Raw genomic sequence first — 18,205 nt, 5'->3', positions numbered from 1 at the left:
TTCACAGCCAGAGTTTCTTTCTGGCTATGAAACTGAGCAGCTTCACGGTGCACAGCGCCCTAAGATCAGTCATACCATGTGCCAGGGGAGGTTTAGGCTGGACATTAGGAAAAGGTTCTTCCCCCAGAGGGTGGTGCAGCACTGGAACAGGCTCCCCAGGGAGGTGTCATGGCCCCAAGCCTGACAGTGTTCAAGAAGAGACTGGACAAGCCCTCAGACACATGGTGTGAACTGTGGGGTTGTCCTGTGCAGGGACAGGACTTGGACCCAATGTTCCTTGAGTGTCCCTTCCAACTCAGGGCATTCTATGATTCTGTGTTTCTATACCATGCTCTGGTCGATCTTTCTGCCCAGCCTGTGATGTTGCTGGGTCTACGAAGCAACCCATGAATCCCACTGTTTGCCCTGACTGTGCTGAGCCCTCTGTTCACAAGACTGACTGTGTTCCTGCCACCAAATGAAAATACCCCACTAGAGGCCCTGTGGTTTGAGGAGCGAGAGGATGACCTTCAGTGGAGGCAGACAGACAGCAAGGGAGGAAGAAAGGGAAAGAAGCTGCCTGAGGTTGGAGAGGGGACAGTGCATGTCAGGCTCTCTGTCCTCTTAGGAATTACCAGCAGAGGTGCATATAGCACCCTGGTCCTGGTTTGCAGGGCTCATCCAGGTTGCTCCTCAGCAAGGCTTTGGGTGCGAGATAAGGAGCTCCCAACCCTTTTTGCTGGGAGGAGATATGGGAGGCTTATCTTGGTGACTTAAAGCTTACTCCTGTTTCCCAGGGCCTCGGAGGCAAGGAGTAAGAGGTGTGGGCAGTGCAGGCAGAGAGGGAAATGCTTTATTAGCATCTGGCCAGTTGAATCTGAGAAGTCAGTTTGGTTTTGGTCCTTCATGTATCTAAGATGTTTAAAAAGCTGTTCATTTGGGCCACAACCACCATGTTCCAGCCAAAAAAATTGAGCTCATCTTCCCACACCCCTTTACATGTTTGTATTACAAGTTTCCAAACTGTTTTCTGTAAATTCTGACAGAAGGTAGCAAATGGAGAACCATAAGTTTCCTCCCTTGATCAACCACTATGCCCTGCAGAGACCAGTGCCAGGGCAAGCCAGGATAGCCATTTCTGCCCTATCAAGTATTGTGAATCTGCATTTTGGGCCTTATCCATGTGCTAGGAAGAAAAAGGATTACATACTTTCCAGAAATGCAGGCGGACTCATCTTCTGCCAGGGAAGCCAGTAATTTGGCTCCCATTTCACAGGCACTTCTGAGGAAAGCTGCTACATGGTACTACCAGATGTGACTGAGAAAAGTGCGGCTGGTAATTTGCAAAAAGGAAAGAAAGCTCTTAAATCTTAGCATATGAAAGGAGAAGGCTCAATCAGGATTCATAGAAGCCAGTTTGAAAACCGTTAATAAAGAGCACTCAGGGAGCTGTAGGAAGATGAGCTAAATGTTGATTTATTAACCATTTTTTGTTTGGGAAGTAGTACTTGTGGTCAGGAAGAACAGCCTAATAAACAGTTTATATAAACAAGGCAGCAATCCTTATCTGCCTTCTTACATGCACAAGTGCTGACTGTTCAGCTGGTTCTGCATGCTTAGTGAAGAGGGATGAAGAGGACAATTTCAAAAGTGTCCTTGTCCTACGTACGTAAATGGAGTATGTATTATAGTGTGAACCTCAGAGACACTCAGTGTGGATGCTGAAAGAAAGACATGAAGAGGAGCTTGGTCCCAGTGCATTGGCCTCACTTTTGAGAGGTGTGACAGTTTGCATTGCTGAAGCCATTTTTGGGTACTTCGGCGGATTAGAGCCGTGCAATACCCAAATAAATTTGAAATGGTGGGAGAGAAACAGCTTATCTAGGATCCAGTAGTCACAACCAGAGCCATGATACATTCATCTCTGTGGCTCTCCTGATGGGATGTGCCCAGGGTTGTCACTGAGGAGGTGCCACGGCAAGGCATGAAGTGTCGTTGTATTTTCAGTGTCTTTCCATGCGATGGTGCTATTTGCTTTGTTCTCTGTTTGAAAGCGTTATGGACACACTCTTGCTGTAGATTGGGCTTCTCCCACAACAGAAATAGCCAGCCCAAAGTCTTTAAATGTGTCCACACTCCCCTGAGGCTTGGTGGGACTCTGGGAAGCTCTGGTGGCTTCAACAGGACATTCTTAGGCTCTGAGCAGCTTTTCATGCCTCACTTACTGCTGAAAGGACAGCTGCAGCATCAGCTGGAACGGGCAGGGCAATGAGAGGCACTGTGTAATAACAGGGTGTGAGCAAGAGAAAGGGTGTTTTGCTTTTATCAACTCTTCCAGTTAAAGGGTGTTCTTCTTTAAAAAGCCGTTGTAATGGGGAATGTTTAAGGTATTTCTTAATATTAGAACTTTAGTTAATAAAGTCAAAAGTGTCTAAGTGTTCGAGGCAAGCTATAGTATCCAGGAGGGAGATGCTGTTCCTCAGCACGTAACAGAAGGTCACACAGCGTAAATATAATTTGCTACAACTGATTTTTTTTCTTTTTTTTTTTACTACAATTGAAGGGCTGCAATCAAAGTTTTTTATGTTTACCTGGGGAAAACAAAAAATCTCAAGATATCTCTTCTCTCCCTCTTTACCTTCCCACCATCCCCATCACATTTCTATTCCTTGTTCCTTCTACTGGCATTCCTGGATGAATGAGTATAGTATGGGCTGACTCGAGATTTCTTTTCATTCATTTTTCAATGATGGACATTTAGAAGTTTATGTAATTTGAAAATCCAACATAGCTGCTTGCATAGTCCCATTAAGTCAAGCTGGTGTCAGTTTTTAGTTATATAGAAGGTAGTGTCTGATTTTCCTTATCAAGTATAAAAGTTGGTCTTCTCCTCTTTGCTTTCAGTAGCACACTTGCGTTATGGTAAAAAGGAAGGAACTATTTGGAGAAAAATTATAGAATAATATCTCCACTATTCAGCATGGTTTTCAGTGACTTTAGACCTCCCTACATAATGTCAGTGGATTGAGGGCGCATTATATAGGGGAAAAGCAGCTCCTACATCTTCTGTGGAGCTGGGGGTCATAAATCAGCTCCTGATGAAAATTTCTAAGAATCTCATCCCTGAGCAATATCCGTTGTCATTGGCAGATAGATGCCATGTTCAAACAGTGACCCATGAAAAACAGAAGTAAGAAGAACAATTTAGTCATCGATGCGCAACAAATTAGCAGCTTCTTCCCCCCACCAGCAAGCTGGGTGGTGCTATTCAAAAACACACCACAGGGAGAGCTCTCTTCCCTGCTGCTCTGCTTTGAGCTGTTGAAACAGTAAGACACCATCTGATGGGTCTGGTGTTTGGTTTTTATTTTAATATTCTTTGTATTTGGATGCTCTTTTCTTGGGGTTTCTTTTCTTCTTGTTTACTTAAGATTCGTATGTTGAGGAGCTGGGGAAGAGGGCAGCATAGCGTTGGGGTTCCTCTGGAGTTGCGGCAGAGAGCTGGGGTGGTGTGGAGAATGGGGTTCAGGAGATGTGAAGCCACCACATTCCCCTATGCCTGGCTTCAGACATCCCTGTCCCTCTGCTCCACAACACATCCTACACGTGTATGCACCATTCCCAGTGGGAAGATCACCTTTTTTGCAAGAGGCTGCATTTGCATGGAAATAAATAACCAAAGCAGGTAGAAGAGTCGAAATAAGGAGCAATACCCAGCCATCACATTTCTGGATTTTCATAGGGTTTTGTTTCTTCCAGCAGTGCACATCAGCCTGCAGCACAGGTTATCTCTGTCTCGGGCTGAGGCCTCTGGTACAATTCCGCTCAGCCAGCAGCTGGAGAGAGGCTGTTGCTTTTGGGGAACCCCCTTCTCTCCCTCTGTGTCACTCGGCCAAGAAGACAAGAGGAAATGGTCTCAAGTTGCACCGGGGAAGGTTCAGATTGGATATTAGGAAAAATTTATTCACATACAGGGTTGTCAGGCATTGGAACAGGCTGCCCAGGAGAGTGGTGGAGTCACCATCCCTGGAGGGGTTTAAAATATGTGTAGATGAGGTTCTTAGGACATAGTTTAGTGCCAGAATTAGGTTATGGTTGGACTTGATGATCTTGAGGGTCTCTTCCAGCCAAAATGATTCTGTGATTCCATGCAGAGTACAATTTGAAAGCCCTCAAACTGTTAAAAAAAGCCTCAGACCAGTCTGTGGTCAAAGTCAATGAAGGGGAATGTTCCTGATGCTTTGCATGTGGCTGATGTGATGAGATGCTGCGCAAGCAGACAGTGCTGGCTGTGCTGAAGAGGGGCTAGGGGATCAGCTTTTAGGAAATAAGGACCTGACTGTTCAATGAACAACTGCACTAAATATTAGCTGAAGTTCACGAAGTCAGTGCAAGCGCTTCACCGTGACTTCAGTAGGCTTGGGGTCAGCCTTTGAGTAGCTAACTAGTAAATAAGAAATTTGCAACAGGTATTCCAGCCAACCTGTATTGTAGCCTTGAGATCAGAAAAGCAATTTCTGTTTAGAAATAGCAGTCTGTAATGATGTACTTAATATTTATCTTGGCAGTAAATCAGAAAGGTACCAAACTGCTGAAATCCATTAGATTAAATCAAATGTAGAGGCACAAAAAAAAAGGATCCAGCCAATGCCAGAGAGTTAGAGAATAACATGGAAAGCAAGAATTATTGCAGAGATAATTATGGAATACCACGTTGTTGCTGCCAGCAGCACAAATTCATCTGGCTTTGACATTTCTGGGGTTGTGTGAAGCAGCACAGCGTGAACTGTTTGGGCTGGGATGCTGCGTGCTGGCTGCATGGGCAAAGGGCAACTTTTCTGTGCTCGCTGCTACTGCCTTGGACTTCACATGGTTGTGGTTTTCAGCTGGGGGCACTTTGATATGCACTGCTTGGGGCAGAGCTTTAGTGTCTGGAGAGTTTTATTTACAACCTCTGGGAGGAAATCTCAGTGGGGAGAGCTGCTGGATGGGAAGGGAAAGGCGGGGAACAGAGTAGTGTGGGGGATGACTTGGCAGACAGAGGCTTCTTGGAGAGAGAAATTGGGTTTTTATCCTCAGGTAATGTGGAGACTGTAATCTTGTAAAAATGTCCATACATTCCTCTGCTGTTCCTTGCAATACAGACCATTTCTTGGGCATGATTCTGGTTAGACATGAGAAGGAAATTTTTTGCAATGAGGGTGGTGAAACTGGCCCAGATTGTCCAGAGAGGGGGTAGATGCCCCATCCCTGGAGACATTCCAGGCCAGGCTGGATGGGGCTCTGAGCAACCTGATCTAGTTGAAGATGTCCCTGCTCACTGCAGGGGGGTTGGACTGGATGAGCCTTGAAGGTCCCTTCCAACCCAAACCATTTTATGTTTTTGACTATGTCAGTGTTTACATAATGTAGTGCTTTTGCAAAACGGGTGATTCTAATTCAAGTTACCATTGACACAACCCAACATTCTACCCCAGTGTAATCTCTGGATTCAGAAAAAAATATTTAAAATCTTGTTGAGAACTGTATTTTTCTTGCTTAAATAGGCATGCGAGTGCCTGGGAGACTTAACACAATAAGAAATAATTAAAGGCAGCCTATGAAACTGGATATTGTTCAAATGAATGTGGAGTAATCCCTTGTTTATCAGCTGCGTCTCCTTGTTTGCTGAAGGGTAAAATAGATGTTACTGTGTAGTACTCATAAACTGTGCCCTCCACATTTCCCAGTTAGAAAAGCATGCAGAGAACTTATCCAGCATGAACCATAACCATGGTTAACTTTACAAAACAAAATATATGTCTGAATATGCATCTATTCATGTAATAATGTGCATCCTCTATGATTTGGTCAGTGCGGGACCTCTGGCTAAATTGCTGGGACTAAGGAATGCAGAGACTTACCACCTGGTTGTTCATTTTTTTTTTTCACTGCACACGGAATTTTCCTATAAGTGTGAAATACTGCAAGTGGATGAAAAACTATGTATCCATTTAGTGGTAACACAAAACAGAGGTCTTGTTATCCTTGAATTCATTTATAGTTGGATTGTATTTCTGTCCTCTTCCAAGGTGGTGCATTTCTTTGGCTGAATTGCAGGTTGCTCACACCAGGACTGGATCTGTCTCCCAATACTCAGATGTGGGAATTGAGCTGAATTTTAAAAATTGAGGACAGCACATAAAAAGCCACACTGCAGGAAATTTGGATGCAGTATTAGAAGCTGCAAAGGGGAGGGGGACAGTGCTTCTCCCCACATGCCCCCTGGTGATTTTCTTTTTAAAACCTACCTTGGTTGGAACAGATCTGTAACAGTTTAGGTTCTTCTCTTAAGGGTTTTTCCTCCTGTGTTTTCTAAAAGATGTGATTGGATTCAGCCAGACTGTGGTATCCCTGCTTGTCTTGCACATGGATTTAGAAAGCAGGAAGATCTTTTTCATCAAGAGTTGGGTTTCTCTCAAATGAAGCACCCACCCAAGTGCAGCTGGCTGGGTGGGAAGGAGCAGTTTGCATTTTTAATACCAAAAGTGACACACTGAAAGTAAGTTCCCTGCCAGTATGTAGCATTTATGAGTCAAACCCAGATGCTGGATGGATTTTTTTTTATGTCCCACTGTCCCTTGCACAAGCAGAAAGCTTTTCAGGGGAGGAACGATGTTGGGTCCTGTGGTGGGGTACAATCCTTGTTTCTGAACAGAATTGTCCTTCTGCTCTAAGCCCACATATTGTCATGGGATTTTGATGTCTTCCTTTTTCTCAGGCCATTTCCAGCCTTCTCTGGTGTGTTTAAAAATGCTAGCAATTCTCTTTAAAAGTCTAATCCTTCTGTTAAAAGCCTGCCCTCTCTGTTGTCAGGAGTGCAACCCGGGCTGGGTGAAGGTTGTACCATAGCTGGGAATTACGTGTCCATCACAGGAAGATTCTTCTAGCGAAGAAGCATGGGGGTCAGGATTTTACAATAGATGAGCTATTGAGTTCTTTTCTGTACTTGTAAGTGATTATGTGATTTTATTGCATGACTGAAGTGTGTGATATTTCTGTTGCTAACAGGGAAGGCCGCTCTAATGCTCACATTAAAGGAGATTACCAAAGAATCGGAGATGTTATGCTAAAGAACATTCAGGGTATGAAGGTAGGAATGATCCTCTAACTATTAAGCTTTGACATGGATTAGAATTACTGTGCTTTTCCTTTTCATATGATGTTGCCTCTTGTGCTGGATTTTGCCAACTGTAATCAAAGCTTACGCTGTAAAAGTTGCATTTGATGAAGCATCAAGTGTTTGGTGAGACCTGAGATTTCAGAATTGCTAGCTGATTTTAAATTGTCCAAGCCCCTTTCCTCAATCCCCTCTCCAAATGTAGGAACAGCACACAGGAACATTTCCTGTTCCTTTTTTTTTTTTTTTTCAAATATTATCACAATTTGTATGGTTGAAGAGACTGTTCAAACACTGAGTGTGTCTACTTGTACATGCAAATATAAGTGTTAAGATATTGCAGGAGTAGCAACCATAACCTGGATACTGATTTGATTTGGGAAACTTAACATCTGTGCACTATGATTCCAAGTTAGATTAAAGGCTTTTGGAGAAATGCGAATAATTGCCTTTGATCCCTTTAAAGTTAACAGCAAAGATACATGTATGAAGTATAAATCTAGGTGTAATGTTCAGCAGACTTTGCATCTATTGTTAGTCTGGCCAGAGTAGTATTTTTGATGCTCCGTGTTACTGAACAAAGAGCGTGGAAGGCAACACAGGAGCCTGTGAAAACCCTACAGACTTTTACAGTATGGATAGATAACACACAGCTCACCTTATTAATGTGTCTGTGTCTCCAGTTCAGTGTGTAGCAAAACACGGCACTGCACCTTTCACAGGTGGATCTCCAGGTGCTTTCGAAACCATCATAAATCTTTCTTTGGTGATTACCACTTGGGCTTTCTACAGTTAGTAAATGCAGCGGCCTTGAGTCCTTGGCTGGAGGAGGAAAGGGCAGTTTAATCTTTACAGCTCTCCTAGGACATTAGTCAGTACTAGGCTTATCTTTCAGAAGGACAGAGAGGGATGGAGAGAGGTTAAGTGATGTGCAAGTGATTATACAGCGAATCAGAAAAAGAGAACGCAGAAATCTTGATTCACAGTCCCCAGCACAGTCAGCTCTGCCACCAGTAAGGCGACCTTACCCTTTCTACAGCGTACTGAGCAGGAACTGCCTTTTCCCCTCAAGACACAATTCAGAGGCATTGGAAGGAAGTCGGGGGGAGTTTTCTACCTCCATCCTTGCTCTCGAGAATTACACACCTTTTCACTAACAGTTTGGGCAATCTCAACTTCTAACAGAGTCTGCTTTTGCTCTTGGTACCTTGCAACATTAAATTGTCTGTCCTTCACTGTCTGCACGTCCTTCTGTGGCACTAGCTTAATAGCAGCATGCAGTCCTCACTAACTTAGGCCTTTTGGTGTGCATTTGCCTTCACCATTCTCCCTTTTGTGTTAGATGATTTTTGAGAACTACCACCACTAATAAGCACAGATACATGGAGGAAAGAGGAAAAACACAGTTTGACTCAACTGCACAGGAAACAATGGAGTTAGTAGAAACTCCACATATTTATCATGAGACCTGATTAAAAGACCTGAAAACAGACACTCCTTGTTTAATTAACATAGGAAGGAAGTTAAGAGCAGGTAATTAATGGGCAACTTTTGTAGCAGTCCAGAGGGTCTGCCGTGTCTTTGCTGGAGTTACAGGCTTGTAAAATGAACATGCAGTATATGGAGGAAGCTGCTTGGCTGTAGGGAAGGCATGTTTCTGGTAAGGATGTCACAAATCACAGGAGAGCAGCAGTTGATTGGAAATGTTTCAAAAAGCATGAGCTTTAGAATAGGACAGACTGTTTCCTCAAGTCCATTTAACATATGCGTTCAATTTCTTTTTGTTGCTGGTTAATATTCTGCCAGGTACTGGGAGGCTTTTTTTTTCTGCTCCAAGAAGCTCTGTGCATCCTGAAGAACTAGTTTACGTTTGCAAAACACAGATGAATGTGTTAACTGTTCAAAAAATTACTGCTGAATTGTTTTAAATGGGAGTCATGAATGTGTGTGGTACTGAGACCTGAATGAGGTTACATGTTTCTCTCAAACCTCATTCACTTGCTGGTACGTAACTCCCCTGCTGCCAGTGGGACCAGACTGCATTAAGGAGAAGAGGACGTAACCCAAGGATGAAGAACTCTCACACACCCATTTCTGTCGGACAACTCCTCTGTTTTTGTGTTTGTTTGGACTCCCGGGAGATGCAACTTCTCATTAATAATAGGGGAGCAGAAGCTGGAAATCCATTTGCCTGCATTTCAGTTCCCCAAAAGCACTAAGGGAACTGGGGCAACTAAATCCCTTCATCCTCTTAGAAAATTCCATTTTGTTTCCTAGCTCTGCATTCACATTTTCTCTCTCTCTCCCCATTGCACCTACTTGCATGGGCTGTGTTCATGTCGTCTCCTGGCCTTTGGATGTCTCACTGATATCAGACTTAGTTTTGTTTACTCATGTGCTTTTGTTTTACAGGGAATGCAGAGGGGTGGGGGTGTGTACTTCAGATGAGTAATGCCGCTTCTCATCAAGTGAATATCAGAACCATTGTGTTGTACAGCAATTTTGTTTCCAAAGTCCCAACTGCTGTGCTAGGTGGATTTTTTAATTGGAATAGGTTTGGGCTGAGTCATGTCTCACAATGATTGCTAATAGCTCTGCCACATACTTTGTCTTTCTTTGTGCCTATAAGCAACTGACAGTTCACCTGTGGAAGCACAATGAGATTTTAATTGAGTTGGAGAACGCGATCAAGAACTCTCGCAAGCTGGAGACCTTTTGCAGGGATTTTGAGCTACAAAAAGTCTGCTACCTGCCTCTCAACACCTTCCTTCTCAGACCTTTACACAGGCTTATGCACTACAAGCAGATAATGGAGAGGCTTTGCAAACACTACCCACCAAGCCACACGAACTTCAGGGATTCAAGAGGTAAGTGGGAGAAAAGACACAAGTTCCTGGCATCCAAATCTGTTAGACGTGCATGGCTGTACCAACAATTCTTCTTATTAAGCCTACGTTGAAAGAGACCTGAGTTGCAAAATCAAGTGCTCAGAAGACCAGACATGGTAGGATTAAGGTTGCTCTTGTATACATACACATTATGCCACAGTCTGTACAAAGACTTGGAAGAGAAATCTGCTGGGGGTTATTAAACACACAGAGATGACATGCAGTTCAGGAAGTCACTTGAACTGAAAACAGATGGGAGGTTGAGAGTAAGCATGGGGTACCATATGTGCTTGTCTTGCACGTAGCTTTCCCTAGAGATGTGCTAGGAACACAGGATACTGGCCCAGGTGAGCCCTTGGTCTGACCCACCGTGGCTGCTGTTATTATGTCTTTTAAGTGCTATTTGCCTTTTTTCCAGACATACAGTTTGCCCTTTTACTGTTTCCATGATTTGTTTTAGGAACTCAAAGCTGCCACTGTGTTTTTTTTTCCAAATGTGAAGTTTTCCTCCTGTAGTCTGCCTGCTAGTTTTTAATCACAGAACCATAGAATACCAGGTTGGAAAGGGACCTCAAGGATCAATGATTTTGGATGATTTGTTTTCCTCCTTTCTTGCCCCCATCCCCACCCCCATTGTTAGCTGTCTACATTAAAGATAACTATGTTATCTGTACAGCTAGCACTCGGTGCAGATACATGGGAGGATTTGGGGAAGGAGCAATGCCTGGCATGACTGCTTCCGGCTCTAAGTTAGGCTGAGTTAGATGCCTAAGTCCCTTTAGATGCCATGTGATGAGACCCACAGCAGACAGTGCACAAAATGTGGAGGTGATTTGGCTTGTAGGTCTGTGGCACTGAAGTGCTACGTGACACCGGTGTTTGCCTAAATGCAGCTGCTGCCTGAATGATCTCAAGGAATGCAGCAAGTAGCACCATCGTTTCTTCTAGCCAAGGCTAGATAATGAGGATGATGTGTCCATTCCCACCTCCCCAGAGGGTGCAGGTTTGGCTCCTGCTCCACTTTTGAAATGGATTCAGGGGTGAAAATAAGAGAGCATGAGAAAGATAGTTTGACTCAGGGTCACTGTCACTCTGGAATCAGTCTCTTACTAAGGTGTTTGCAGATTTTTGTTAAAGGTCAGAGCACAAAGGAAGCAAAACCAACATGAGATATGCCTGTGAAGCCCAGCACTAAAGTCAGTCAAACGGTGTGTTTGGCCCATTCAGAGACTGCCCATCCATTCAGGTGCATCAAGGTTGATGCTCACATACCTGATGGCACAGGGAGCCAGTCCATGAGCTGGTACCCCAGAAAAGACCAAATGGGGAAGTGATTTTCAGCCAGGTTCCCTGAGGTGACTCACTGCGTTGTTAGCACAGCAAAAAGACAAGACACGGGAAGCAGATCGGCAGCAGCCTGCACTTGATTTGGCTTCTGCTGCTGCAGAGTGGGACTTCCTAGTGCCATCTTCCTTTTGTGTTCCACCTGATCCTTCACACAGCGAAATCCCCTTTGACAATGGAGATTTCACTTAGGAAAATCACTCCCAGGTGTTAGGTCACTCGTTGTCCATAGTGTCTTGGGAGAGAATGAAGTAGAGCAGTAGTGGGACTTGGTGACATGCAGCCCTTCCAGGTGTTCTCATTGCTGGGACTGAGAACAAACCCCAAGGTTAGCGGTTTTACCATCCAAGATAGTACAGTAAATGACACTGCCGTTTCCTGGTGTTTCAAATATGTGTGTTGCAGACTGTGGAAAAATTGCATTTTTTCTCAAGCATAGATAAGATTCCTAGATTAATTGGAGATGCAGGAAATGAAGTCCTTTAGGAGAATTCATGCGTTGGTTCTCTGAATTGACTCAGCTATTCCTACAAGGTTTCTGTGGCTAAAATGGAGCAAACACTTGGCTGAGGAAATAGACTCTCTCTTCATTACAATGCTCCATCCTCAATAAAACAAAGTCCAGAGTTTGTGCAGTTTTCAGTCTGTCTGTGTGGGTTTACACTGTGAGGGAAAAGGGTAACTCAAAGTAGTTGAGGGTAACTAGTTGAGGGAAAATAGTAAAACAAAGCTTGAGCTTGGGGCTGCAGACAAAAGCCCCAAGACAAAAGTTCTTTTTTGAACATTCTTGTAAGTTTTTAATAAAGCAATTTATGGTTTTGTCCATCTAGCTGCTTTGGCTGAGATTTCTGAGATGGTGGCTCAGCTCCATGGCAATATGATAAAGATGGAGAACTTCCAGAAGCTTCATGAACTCAAGAAAGACTTGATAGGCATAGACAATCTGGTGATCCCAGGAAGGGTAAGTAGCAGAGTTGTGATCAACACCTGATATAATTTCAAAGCATGAGGTATGTTTTAGAAACCTGTTTCTTAGGAGTAGCTGTGGCGTTGCTTTTCCTCATACGCACCTTTTTCTCTCACCAAAAACTCATGAAATGTAAATATAATAATATCATAGAAAACAGCAGCCTTCAAAGTGGGAAGAAGCAATCATCTTTATTACCTTATTTACTGATTTTTATTAGGTTTATCTTATGTGTAGATTTGGATGGTTGTGGGCAATTCCAAACATGTTTTACAACAGAGGCAGTAAAAATGTAATATTTATCACAGTGTTCAGAGCTTGAGCAGGTGCACATTTCCTCATTTCTTGCTGCCCTTAATTTTTTTTCCCAACCCTCGATGCTAGAGCATAGCAGATTAAAGGAAAGAAAGACATTTATGCTGGAAATCCCTCAGCCCTTTCACGATGCCTGGCTTTGAAACTCGTGGCCCTGGGGACAAGGAGTCTCTTTAGTCTGCATCTAATGTTAGGCAATAATTTTTGACATAGCGTTGCCTAAAGTAAACACTTTTAATTGTGTTATAAAAATGCCAACATCTCTTTCTTACTTGTCATTTTTAAAAAAAAAGCCAAAACGGAGGCTTATTTCAAAGCCTCAGTGTAGTATTTGTGGCTTCTTTTGCTTTTCTGTGTGCACATATCTCTGTGTGCAAACGTAGGAGTTGTCTATTGTTGAAGTAATTTTGTCCCCACTCCCCTGACTCTTGTGTGTAATATGTACAAACACCACTTGCGGCAACTGAAATGCTGGGGAAGATGCATCACTAGATTGTTCTCATCCCTTATGCATTTCTGGGAAACAGTTTGGAAAAAAAGATGAGTTTTACATCGGGCTGCAAACACGGCAGCGCTCGAACTTGCCACACAGCCCTGATGCGCTCCCGCAGAATGGGGGAGGATTCAAACATTAGAAGAAGGGTTTTGGAGTTGATGTCGGGAAGGCAGCACCAGGCATGTGTTATTTCTTGCTTTGTGGCTGTTCCCAGCTCCCTTACTTTGCCTCTTCCCTGTCTCCCAAGGGGCCACCACAGCTCGTGGTTCCTTCCAGTGACCCCCAGACCATTTGGTTCCTTGGCAAGTCCCACAGAACATTTCACAGCCTGTGCATCTCTCTATTCCATGACATTAAATCCTGTGATTGGTTGTCCCTGCTACCCTCTTCTATTTAAAGTCAGAGCAGTCTTCCTCTCCTAGGAAGTTCAAGACAAAGGCAGATGAGGCGCAGAGGTTGTTTGCCTGCCAAGGCAAAAAGCATTGGCCACCGTACTCTGGCACATCCAAGGTGTTGCAGCTCTCCAGCCCTTTGGCCGCTCTTCTAGCTCCATCTGAAGTCCCTGTGCCAGCGCAGGCTGGGCTGGGAGGCAAATGCCACTGTCACCCGTGTTGGGACTTACCCAAAGGTGGCTGAACTTCATGTCTCAGAGGAGAAGCCTCATGTTAGGCTTTAGCTGTCCTAAAGGCGACTTTAGGTGACCATCCTCTTCACGTCGCTCCAGTCTGGGGCCTCCGCTGACACCAAGCTGGTTCCTACATGGGACACTGAAACACGCTGTCGTCGGTCGCGCTTGCAGATTGCAGTGACCTGCAGCCTTCAGTGTGTGTGTTCGCACAGCACTTGCCCTGTTGGTGCTGAGCCTGCTAGTGACTGGTATAAATAGTAATTACAATTAATATTCTTTGGTGACCAACAACAGCTTCCAGTGGCCTCTCAGGTAACACGAGGTTACTGTGGTGCAGGGATAACCACCTCTAGCTGCTGTTTCCAGCCCATAGCCCTTACGCAGTGCGGGTGGGGGCACTGGACACACCACAGCAACTCTAAGGCGACCGGAGTGTCTCTCTGAACAGATTAATCTTTGACAGTGAGTTTATTGCTAAGCTGCAGGTGATTCTGATGCTTTATATGCCTTTTACATGTTCAATTATGAGTAGAATGACCTTTGAAAGATGGTAATAAATAAATATAAACCTCTTGGGAGAAGCTGGAAGGAGTGACTGAAAAAATGATATTTTCATGGGTTTCAGATAAGTGGGAGGGTGAGTTACAGTATAGTTCGCACAAAGCCCGGGAAATCCTGCATTTGGAAAGTTTCAGATGTGCTACTTTTCCTGTAATTCCATCCCTAAACATCCTTAAAGAGTTTGATCTGAATTAAAGCACTGCATTATATGACACAGATGGTACTAGGATAACTCACACTGCCAGACAAATTTCCTTCTTTTTCTGCTGCTGATGGCAATGTTGATTTGTGTAACTGATTTTAGATCTCAGTGAAGAGCTGTTTATGCCATGCACAAAACAGAAGTTTACCAGCAGCTAACCAGTAACATACAGGCCAACTTATTGTTAGTTTTTACGTCATTTGTAACATGAAAAATACTTATTCAAAACTGATGAAAGAGAGAGCTGTCTGAAGGAATCAGTGTTAGGTAAAGAAAATTGTGCTTAGTTAAATTTTCTTAACATGAATCAAACACTATTAAGGAGCTTTTCCTAAAGGCAGTTATGATTGGAAATATGATAAAAATCTTATTTATAGGGTAATTTATTTAATAACGAAAATAAAGTCTTGGTGACTGATAGTCAGGTCAGTCCTATGACCAAGTAGTCATGTTTATGTTTGAATAATAAAAAATGGTCATCATTTTTGCAGAAGATACATATTTGTTTTGTATTTCTTTCCCACAGGAGTTCATCAGACTGGGCAGTCTCAGTAAGTTGTCTGGAAAAGGTTTACAACAGCGCATGTTCTTCCTGGTAAGCAAGAAGACAGGGTTTTTTATAATGAAATGTAACTATAGGGAGCTATTAGGCAAACTGTTAGACGCAAATTGTGAATTACAGTAAGTATTTTTAAACAGCGTTATTTAAGTTAACAAAATACATCACCTATGTAGGTGGTTGTTAAGAACTTGTGTTCTGTCCAAACTCAATATTCTCGTTGTAACTGCTTCTTACAAAGATAGAACTATTTATTTTTTTATAACACTGTGAATATCACAATAAAAAAATAACTTCTAGCACATTGTCTTAAATAAAAACAGTCATTATAGAATGAACTGCAGCAGCAGGGTTAGTCATCACGTTCAGAGAAGAAGATAAATAGTAGCTCCTGGTGATATGAACGATAATCCACATCATACTCTCAGGACATGTTACAGAACCAAGTTTCTCCACAAACCATCCAGTTTCAGCCCACAAGGGCCCAGCATGTTGGCAGATCTGCCTTTACTGAGAGATGCTTTTTGGAGCCCTTGCACTGGGCGAGGTTGTCTCCTCCCGCCATCACTCGCAGCATTAGCAGCCTGTGGTGATCTCACTCAATCTCTGATCCACAAGAGCCGACGAGATGGTTCCTCCTCTCTTCTCTTGCTGAGTTACTGCCAGGTCCCCATCCTGCTGCTGCTCAGCCCTTGGTGCTGGGGCACTGGGGTGCCCAGCAGAGCCCACAGATTTTATAGTCCCCTGCTATATGCAGAACGTTAAGGAGTCAGTACAGCATGGCAGGAAAATATTAGTACTTCCTTGGCTTCTTGTATGGAAAAGTTGGAAGCCAGCGGGTGTGTAGAAAAGCTTGTGGGTGTGCTAGTTTTACAGGATGTTTGATGTTTAATCTTTCAAACGAGCCCAAGATATAATGTAACTACTAAATCTACCTGGGTAGGATTAGTCTCTGCCTTTAAAAGTACTAAAGAGGAAGCCTAGTGAATATGGTGCCTATTCTATTGCATACCACAGTTCCTGTTCTGAGATGATATGATACCTCAATATTATACCCATATGAAACATTTTAAAGTTGAGACTAGACTCTCAAGACAGTCTCAAGAGAAGTCTTTGATCTGTCTCAAGCCCCGTTTTGGAGATAAAAATCCTGGGTAAGTATTCTGGGACTCCAAATACATGTGTAATCATTGGCAAAATTAAATCCCCCTCTAGTGGTGGATCCACATAACTTTGTGAATTACTGCTGTTGGATTGTAGATGTCTGTGGTGAGAGCTGTGTTTCACATCACAGAATATGATTTTCTTGATTCAGCTGTCTGGTTTGAGAAAAACATCCTTCGGCCCAGGTGGCACAGGGCAAATACACCATTTGTATTATGGCAACAAAATGCAGTCGCTCATTTGACGTGCTTTTGACAGCTGCTGTTACACGCAGGAAGCTCTACAAATTGAGATACTTGGTCTCTTCACCTTGATATTTCTAACCTAAAGCCATCATCCTTACAACAGGCCTCCCAGTTTCCTTCTGGGTATGGGGAGTAACAGGCAGCCACTTGATTTGTAGCAGTTAGGTTGGACACACATCCCTGGGGCATCCTTGCTTATCTTTCCACATAAATGAGAAGAAAATAACAGTGAAACACACTTATCTTCCAAAGCTTCCAAGTGCAGCAGGGCAGGAAACATACTCCTTGGTTTCACTGCTGTTGTGGCTTGTTGGGTCTGAGCCAGAGATCATAAAGGCATCAGAATATATCTAGTGGAAAATTGTGGGAACGTGCCCAAGACTAGTTGGGAAGGAAGGCAGGGAAAATAACAGGTGCTAGTACAAGCTACTGGAATATTGTGGAAACCAGTATTTTGGATTCATGCATCAGGACTGCCGTATAAGTAGTCAGTACTGGCTAGCTGTCCCATATTTACCATTCTGATGGGTTTTTTTCTACATACATACATGCCAACATCATCCTAATAATGCTTATTCTTGCTTTTTAGTTCAACGATATTTTGTTGTACACCAGTAGAGGCCTGACAGCATCAAATCAGTTTAAAGTCCACGGGCATCTTCCACTGTATGGCATGACCGTAAGTATTGTGAGAACTTAAGGGATTTGTGCTTAAGTAGCCAGATATGAGCCCATTTTAAGTGCTTGATTAAGTTCTGCTGGGTCGAAAGCAGCAGCAGCTTCAGAGAAGTTGTTGTTACATTCTGCAGTGCCTGGTGAGGTTGTGTTGGGGTTGGCATGTGTTCTTGCAGCCTTCTACACAAAGGTGGTTATATATAGCAAAAGTTCTGGGGGAAAAAAGCATTTTGGTGGACAGCTTCCTCATAATGCAAGCTTCTAGTGACATAGGTTCCTTATTGTTTTAAAACCATAAAATTAACTGTGATTCTTACAAGTAAATCATCACCAGTTGCTTATAGACACACTGCTCAAGGAAGTAAATAGTAGCAACTACCTAATTTCTGTTAAAAAAAAAAAATTCCCAATGTTTTCAGCTCTGTACCTTAAAAGTGGTGGGAAACTGGGAGCAATATGACATTTGGAGCCTTTGTTGCAAGTCTTCTGAAAAATAGCCAATTCGAGCCAATAGCACCTGGTTACCTCCTCCTATATGATGCCAAAAGTATTTTTGCTAGTTGCAAAACGCCATCATTCCCCTGTTATTTTCATTGGAACTCCTCAAGGGTGTGCAGCTATTCTGTACTGTTTTCCTGACTTAGATAATCAGTACCACAGTCACTGAATTTCTCTAAACACCTGTGAGGCTTCAAGTTTTATCTAGTTTTCCTAGGAATCCACTCCGTTATTGATGTCCACTTGGCGTGGACTTGCTCACAACAGAACCATGTTATCCCGCAGTGTCCAGAGCACTCCCAGTCTTTGACATATCCTTTTGTGTGATGAATCACTCTTCTGATAAAAATATCACTATTTTCCTTTATTTTTGACCCAAAGCAGACAAAGCCATGCTTTTGTTTTAAGAGGTTATTGCAGAATGAACATGCTGTTATTCCAGCTTGCAAGCCACCATTTTTTTTCCTGAATACCTAACTTGAAATTGTTGTTTTTTTAACATTTCTCTTAGTTTTCTTTTCCCCA

The 18,205-nt window shown here is 43.2% G+C and overlaps 1 protein-coding gene across 8 annotated transcripts in view; it reads left to right on the top strand.

Annotated features, from left to right (window-relative positions):
- FARP1 (FERM, ARH/RhoGEF and pleckstrin domain protein 1) overlaps positions 1 to 18,205 on the top strand; it is a 227,519-nt gene that overhangs the window by 201,113 nt on the left and 8,201 nt on the right. For all 8 annotated transcript variants that reach the window (XM_082046994.1, XM_082046993.1, XM_082046990.1 and 5 more), the window contains exons 17-21: positions 7,030 to 7,111; positions 9,768 to 10,005; positions 12,201 to 12,331; positions 15,066 to 15,134; positions 17,097 to 17,186. In XM_082046994.1, coding sequence (XP_081903120.1) covers positions 7,030 to 7,111; positions 9,768 to 10,005; positions 12,201 to 12,331; positions 15,066 to 15,134; positions 17,097 to 17,186 — 610 coding nt within the window. The remainder of the gene's footprint in view (positions 1 to 7,029; positions 7,112 to 9,767; positions 10,006 to 12,200; positions 12,332 to 15,065; positions 15,135 to 17,096; positions 17,187 to 18,205) is intronic.

This window comes from Streptopelia decaocto (assembly GCF_964273445.1).
Source record: "Streptopelia decaocto genome assembly, chromosome: 1".
Taxonomy (NCBI): Eukaryota; Metazoa; Chordata; class Aves; order Columbiformes; family Columbidae; genus Streptopelia; species Streptopelia decaocto.
The sequence above is the reverse complement of the archived record's forward strand: the minus strand, read 5'-3'. Positions and strand labels throughout refer to the sequence as shown.